The sequence below is a fragment of the Salvia splendens genome, chromosome 1 (genome assembly GCF_004379255.2).
Source record: "Salvia splendens isolate huo1 chromosome 1, SspV2, whole genome shotgun sequence".
NCBI classification, from domain to species: domain Eukaryota; kingdom Viridiplantae; phylum Streptophyta; class Magnoliopsida; order Lamiales; family Lamiaceae; genus Salvia; species Salvia splendens.
In genome coordinates, this window is record NC_056032.1 from 35,360,566 (window position 1) to 35,368,413 (window position 7,848).

The 7,848-nt window shown below is 38.3% G+C and overlaps 1 protein-coding gene across 1 annotated transcript; it reads left to right on the forward strand.

The window, feature by feature from the left end:
- Positions 1-411: 411 nt before the first annotated feature.
- On the forward strand, positions 412-7,437 carry LOC121748273 (ethylene-insensitive protein 2-like). The gene is made up of 8 exons (XM_042142518.1): positions 412-612; positions 1,622-2,351; positions 2,913-2,999; positions 3,089-3,199; positions 3,281-3,493; positions 3,708-3,890; positions 3,995-6,589; positions 6,827-7,437. The coding sequence occupies exons 2-8, from the start codon at positions 2,103-2,105 to the stop codon at positions 7,211-7,213; spliced, it is 3,825 nt and encodes a 1,274-aa protein (XP_041998452.1). The 5' UTR covers positions 412-612; positions 1,622-2,102; the 3' UTR covers positions 7,214-7,437.
- The last annotated feature ends 411 nt before the right edge of the window (positions 7,438-7,848 follow it).

Below are 7,848 nucleotides of genomic sequence, written 5' to 3' on the forward strand. Positions count from 1 at the left end.
AAGTAATCACTAAAAATTTCCATGTTAAAGTCAGGTGTCATAAATGATATAGGAGAAACAACCGATTGTTAACACTTTCTACTTTAACACAAACTTTTTCTAAAAAATTATTAATTAAAAAAACAACCTTTTTATTGGCAGTCACCGACTCACCATTTTCTACATTTTCACAAAAAGATTTTTAGTTTTTTCAATGCATGAACATCCATTTGTTTCTTAAAAAGAAAATATCACTTTTTATTTATTCGTTTGTCACTTAGATATGCTTAGCTTGAATATAAAAATAAATTACTAATATACTACGGTATTAAATTAAAAAAATGTAAAAATATAGCATTCATAGTAATATCTCCAATCTCCATATCTCATCCCACCCACCCAGCACTTCTATTAATTTATGGAGTAATAAAATAAATGTTGTCTTCTTTATCTATCTACACTCTCCCAGCTCACACTCTTTCTTCTTTATCTCTATCTATATCTCTCTCTTTCTGTATCTATAGTTTTCTTCTCCTTTCCGTTAAGTAAATATGTCAATAAACACGCGTGGCTTTCTTCAAACTCTCTGATCTAATCTCTGAGCACGTACGACCAAAGCTCGTCGCGATAAAGGTAAATAATTAAGTGGACAGATGAAAAAACCCTAAATATCTTGCTCCAATATGTTATAACTATGCCGTTAATTGCATGTAATGAGCGTGCTAACTGTTTGTCTTCGTTATGTTTTACGGATTCACAGCCTATTTTGTGCGTATTTGTTTGCTAATCAGGTCCAGATCTATTTTTCGCTGCAGTGAATTTTCTGCATGATTGTTGTGAATCGTGATTGTTTCTCACTTTGATTGAATGTAAGATTTCGGCTCATGGTTTTAGGTCCTGAGAGTTTCTTAGTTGAATTAGGTTTTGGGGCTTCTGTGTCTTCTATGCGATTCTCTACTGGTATTAGTCGTCAAGGGAGAGATCTGTTACTCTTAAATGTGCTGCTATCTACCAGTTGTTGAATTTCATCTTTTTTACTTCATCATCTTTCGTTAAAGATGTTAGTTTCCATTTTGGGATTTTATTTTTCATTATTGGCATGGCTTAGAATTTAAAATGGACTTTTGATGGAGATATCTAATTTGATTTTTTTTACTTTGGTTGGGAGGTTTGGATTCGTGGCTTCCATAAATATTTTTAATGATGACTTATGGATTGCAGTCTAATGTGTCCTGTTGTTCCTATTAACAATGCAAATGAGTTATATTGATTGTGATTTATATGTTCCAGAATTTGTTTGAATGAGTGTATAGTAATATTTGGTAGGTGACCTTATAGCATCATTGGGTTAAAATTTGATTTCTTAAACCATGTGTAAAAGCCGAGAAATCTATTTGGACACCAATACTAAGATCAATATGAATGCTTTGGCCACTTTACTAAGCTTGTTTTATTTGTTATGCTTAGTTACTTGTTCTTTGTATGACATCAAATTTTAAAGGTCCACATTGCTATAACTGATCAGTATTTATCTTGTTTATATCACCTGAACATGTTAAAATACTAAAATTATTAAGATTTTTCCCGGACTGGATGTCACATGTTAATTTATTTACAAATGTTTTATTGTTTTGGGTATCAGGTTCAACAAAGTGCAGCTCGGTGAAGTTTCAGCATTTCATATCCAACCCGGCTGCAGACATTTTTTGAGATAAAAATCAAAATTCATTCACCGTGGTACAACTGAGCAGAGTTCGTTCAATTAAAAGTCATCCTGTGATCACTTAGATGAGAAAATAGGTCAACTCTTTGATATAGGCTCTAACAATTGTCGGCATGCAGATGGTTTTAGTTGGACTTTTATTGGTGTCAAGGTTTTTGTTAATCCACAATCACTAACCAAACAACAGTGAAATTGAGAGGAGCATTACACATGCTAAGTTGTGAACTCGTTGAAGTTATATTGTTTATTTTCTTTCAAGTGGTCAAAGGATTTCCTGATTAACCTCATAGTCTGCTCATCTCAAGGTGAAAGTCAAGCTTGGTTTTGACCTACATTGCTGCTGCTTGAAACCCTTGAAGATAATGCAGTTCGTCTTTTAAATCTAGAAAAAAGGGAAAAAATGGAATATGAGACGCTGATAACTGATTATCAGCCAAGTTCTAGAGGGCGGGTGCTTGCTGCTATTGGACCAGTGCTTTGGATTGCTGTCAGCTATGTAGACCCAGGGAAATGGGCAGCATCTATTGAGGGAGGTGCTCGGATTGGTTTTGACTTATCCTTACTCGTGCTTTTAGTAAACTGTGCCGCTATTTTATGTCAATACCTCTCTGCACGCATAGCAATTGCCACTGGAAAGAATCTAGCACAGGTGGGTTCTTTCTTTTCAATATTTTTGCTTCTCGTGAGGTGGATAAGTTCGCCCTGTAACATTATTTTAAATTATAGCTGAAATCTGAGAAAATGGATTTAATGTGAAGTCATTTAGGGTGTTTTCAAATTTAATCTCTTGCAAGCACCATATTATCAGGGAGATGGACTGCTAAGTATTAGGGTTATCTGCTTGAATATTCTCAAATATCCTTGAACTTTAACTAGCTAGCTTCCAAAAAAGTCTTTCAATCTCGAGGTTAACCATCCTTCATAATTATTTTTCTCTTATCAAATTTCAAGACAATAATTATCATTCCTGATAACTCCACTTACCGGAAAGTTGTTCACATTCCATGTCTAGTTGTCAATCTTGAATAGATTGACTGTTATTTATCTAGGATTGCCTTACTGTCCAAATTAAAATCTTCAACTGATAGATATCATCATTCTTGTTCCTCCTCTTCTCCAGTGCTTCTCTGTATACTCTATATAGAATTCCTTATGCTTTTTAAACCCCAAAAAGAATGTGAACTTACGATGGTTGTTGATGATATCGTAGATTTGCAGCGAGGAATACAATGATTTCACATGCATACTTTTAGGAATTCAAGCAGAGCTCTCATTGATCGTGCTAGATCTCACAATGGTAATTTTATTCCATCAGATGTTGCATTGGCTTTAGCTATTTTATGTAACATTCTCTCTTTCTAACTGTACAAATGTTTATTCTGGTAGATCCTGGGTACTGCTTATGGCCTTAATGCTGTCCTTGGAATTGACCTATTTAATTGTGTTTTCTTGACTGGCTTTGATGCCATTCTGTTTCCGTTTCTTGCTAGCTTCCTTGTAAGTTTCTATTCGTCATTGTGCTACTGTTTGTTTATTGGATTCCTGCAATATTTTAGTTACCATGCAACTATTTTCCAGGGAAATCCCAGGGCAAAGATCTTATCCTTATGTTTGGCATGCTTTGTATTAGCATCTTTTGGATCGGGAGTTTTTGTAACTCAATCAGAAACCTCGCTCTCCATGGGTGGGATTCTTAATAAGCTGAATGGAGAAAATGTGTACACACTCATGAGCATCGTTGGAGCAAATATCATGCCCCACAACCTATACCTCCATTCTTCTATTGTACAGGTATGAAATCTATCACTCATATGGTAGCTTTTTTCGGTTGCAACTTGCAAATGTGTGCTTTGAGTCTATTGAGGGCTCTCTCATACAATTCTTTTGCAGCTCTAGACTGTCATCCATGTACAGTGTTTTGTGTTCCCGGTTCTGTGATTTCCTTGGTAGTTTTATCTAATGATTTTGTTAAACGATGTTGACTGTGCTTAACTTCTTTTTGCAGGTTGAGGGGCAAATAGATGTTTCTAAAGAGGCATTATGTTATGACCATTTTTTTGCCACTTTGTGCATCTTCAGTGGAATTTTCCTGGTGAACTCCATGCTAGTGAACTCAGCTGCCAGTGTGTTTTATAGTAGTGGAATAATTTCACTCACTTCACAGGATGCATTATCATTACTCGACCAGGTTGGTAGCAGGAGTCACTAAGTGTTGTCTTATTTAACATTTAAATGCATTTTCTGTTTCTAGTGTATTTCATTTAGTATTAAACTTTTTGGATGATGATGCAGGGATTTCGAAGTATCTTAGCTTCAGTTGCTTTAATATTCATCATGTTTGTCTCCAATCAACTTGTAGCTGTATCTTGGTGTCTTGGAAGGCAAGTGACTACCCCTGATTTCTTCAGAATGGAGATTCCGGATTGGCTTCACCGAGCCACTATCAGAATAATTGCCATAATTCCAGCTCTTTTTTGTGTTTGGAATTCAGGAGCTGAAGGTATATTTCAACTTCTGATCTTTACACAGGTTGTGGTTGCTCTTCTGCTTCCATCTTCTGTCATCCCTTTATTTCGAGTGGCTTCTTCCCGATCGATTATGGGAGTCCACAAAAATTCTCTTCCGGTGGAATTCTTTGCTCTTGTCTCCTTCATTGGCATGCTGGGGTTGAAGATTGTGTTTGTCATTGAACTGGTATTTGGAAGTAGTGATTGGGTTGTTAGTTTAAGGTGGGACATTGGAAGTACTGTGCCTATTTCATATATCATTCTTCTGAAAGTTTCTCTTGCCTCCTTGTGTTTGACACTTTGGCTGGCAATTACTCCATTGAAGTCTGCAAGTTCTGGTGTAGATACACAGGCATTGAAGTGGGATAGCAAAGTTACTGTCATTGATCCATCTGTAGAGACAGCCCCAACTGAAGTTAGTGATCTCCAACATCGACTGGAAAAGTGTGTGGAAAAGCAGGAAACTGTAATATCATCTGAGATATTCACTGGGAGCCATCAGAACTTACGGGCTCCAACTCCAGATCTGAGTTTGCCTGAAAGTCTTCTGGATTCTGAGGTCAATCTAACAACAATTCAGGAGAATACATCCGATAATACATTTTCAAAGCCTGCTCCTGGTAATCCCGAGGCACCAGCAAGCATTTCAGAATCTTCCTTTCCTGGATCTGGTGTGATTGATAAAAGTGAATCATCAGTTGATGTTGACTTGAGCACAGAATCAAAAGACGCGGTGGAGAAGATGTTGAAAATTGAGGGAGATATCCAGGATGAGAAGGACTATGAATCAGATAAATGGAAGCCCCATGAGTCAATCAAAGATGTTTCTGAGAGTGGCCTGTCCTCAGATGGTCCAGGATCTTTCAGAAGTATTGGTGGAAAAAATGATGATGTGGGAAGTGGTGCGGGAAGTCTGTCAAGAATAGCAGGGTTAGGCCGTGCTGCAAGGCGCCAGTTAACTGCCATACTTGATGAGTTCTGGGGGCAGCTGTTTGATTTCCATGGACAAGTTACACATGAAGCCAAGGCTAAGAAATTGGATGTTTTGTTGGGGGTTGATTCTAAGGGAGACTCAAAGTCTTCATTGGCTTCAGTTAAACTTGAAAGCATCAGTAAAGATTCTACTGGATATATCCCTTCTCCTGGTGGTAGAGGACCTGATCTTTTAAGAACTCCTAGCTTTATAAATTCTTACATACAACATATCGGACAAAGTAACATTGCATCACCTCCTGGGGTTCAGCAGGGGCCACCAATGTGGTCTAACCAAATGCATCTGATAGATGCATATGTGAGAACTCCCAACCACAACACCCTTGACAATAGTGAGAGGCGCTATCACAGTGTGCATATCCCATCATCATCTGATGGTCTTGGTCAACAACCAGCAACTATTCATGGTTATGATATAGCATCATATCTGGGTCAAATGCCTAAAGAAAAAGGTTCTGAATATCAAAAAAGCCAGTTGGAGTCATTAAAACAAACATCGGTACCCTCAGTTAAATCAAACTCTATAGATTCGTATAGTCGACTGTCAGGGCAGAAGCCACAAAATGGGTTGCGCAAGCCACCAGGTTTTCACAATGTTCCTGCTGTCTCTCGAATCAATTCATTAAAATCTGAGAGACCTTTTCAGGACATTAAAGCTCATGAACCTGTGGATTACAATAATAACTCGCCCAATGTGAAGAAATTTTACAGCATGCCAGATATATCAGGACTCTATATCCCTCATCGAAATTCCCCTGATAGAAGCTCTCAAAGGGATAATTCAATTAGCCGCCCAGCTCGAGAGCCAATGAGTTCAAGTGCTTCTTCATGGGTTGGCAGTGCATTAGGATTTAATGAATATTCTCCTCCAAAGGTTTGTAGAGAAGCTTTTTCGTTGCAATTCAATTCTGGTTCAGGTGCTGGTTCGTTGTGGTCTAAGCAGCCTTATGAACAATTTGGTGTGGCTGATAAGTCACCCTCAAAAACTCCAGAGGCTGCATCACTTATTGAAATGGAAGCAAAGCTTCTGCAGTCTTTTAGAAGTTGCACCTCGAGACTTCTGAAGTTGGAAGGATCTGAGTGGTTGTTCCGACAGAATGATGGAGCTGATGAGGACCTCATTGATCGAGTAGCTGTAAAGGAGAGAATCCTCTATGATGCCGAAACTAGGACTGCAGACAGAAAGCTTAGTACTGTCATGAGAATCGATGAAACAGACCGGTCAAAGTCTATGTCAGTTCCTAATTGCGGTGATGGATGTGTTTGGCGGGTAGATCTCGTTCTAAGCTTCGGGGTTTGGTGCATCCATAGGATTCTTGAACTTTCCCTCATGGAAAGCAGACCTGAGCTTTGGGGTAAATACACCTATGTACTAAATCGTCTTCAGGTAAAACATTACTACTACTATTTACTATAATAATATGCTCGTGAGAACATTCTGTTATAAACTGGTAACAAGCAAGGTTTCTTTGTTTTTCTTGTTTTGTTGACATCCATGGACTTTTTTTTTTGTTGTCAGCTTTACTGATAAAGGAGCATTTCTAATAATCGATCAGCTGCATATTATTTTCATCATGTGAGTAGATTTCCAATTTGATCCTACAATGTATGTTCGCTTCTGTAGGGGATTATTGATCCAGCTTTTTCAAAGCCTCGTTCCCCAATGACGCCCTGCTTCTGCCTTCAGTTTCCTGACGGGTACCAGCAAAAGTCAAGCCCGTCTGTTTCAAATGGCAGCTTGCCACCCCCATCAAAATTAGGCCGAGGAAAATTCACAACTGCAGCAATGCTTCTAGACATGGTTAAAGATGTTGAACTTGCTATATCTTGCCGCAAGGGGCGAACAGGCACTGCAGCGGGCGATGTTGCCTTTCCTAAAGGCAAAGAAAACTTGGCATCTGTTCTGAAAAGATACAAGCGGCGGTTGTCAAATAAACCTGTTGGTGAGAAGGCAGAAGCTGGACAAGGATTGCGAAAGGGAGCTGGTTTATCATCTCCTCAGGGGTTGTAGTCATAGGCACTGAGATGAATGCTTATTGGCATTATTCTGGAGGAGATGCAGTTAGTCCCCTTTCTCCTTCCCTTGTGTATTAAAATCTTCACTGCACTTTAGTACTTTGTCGTGTATACATAGGATAAAACTGTGGTGTCTGCAGAAGGAAACGAAAACGGATTAGAAGAAGAAAGGTGGAAGTCTATTTTTATTCAAAGTGGAAACTAGTTTTAACTTGGTAACTGCTGTGCTATATAATTATTCCTACGATGAAGCAACCGCCAATGCTATATTGCAGACAGCTCGCTTCACATTTTGGGAGTAGTATTTAAACTCCAAAATTATTAGTGACTAGAGGTTTTATCAGCTTTCATGTTCACGAGGTTATGAATAAATGCAAAGTGATATATGTGAGAAAAAGAGAGCTTGGGGATGAATTGTTTGTGGATTTTTTTGAGAGTACTCAAGTCAGTTACTTCATAAAAAGGTTAGATAGAGGTTACAAGTAGAAGAAAGACAACAATAAGAAGAAAGGTAAAAGGTCTTCTCTCGGGAGTTTCCACCAATTATCCACATTGGTTAACGAGTCTTAAGCTTCAACCTCTTCCACACGAAAAATGTATATATGCATGCATGTAGGCATTAAAGATAAT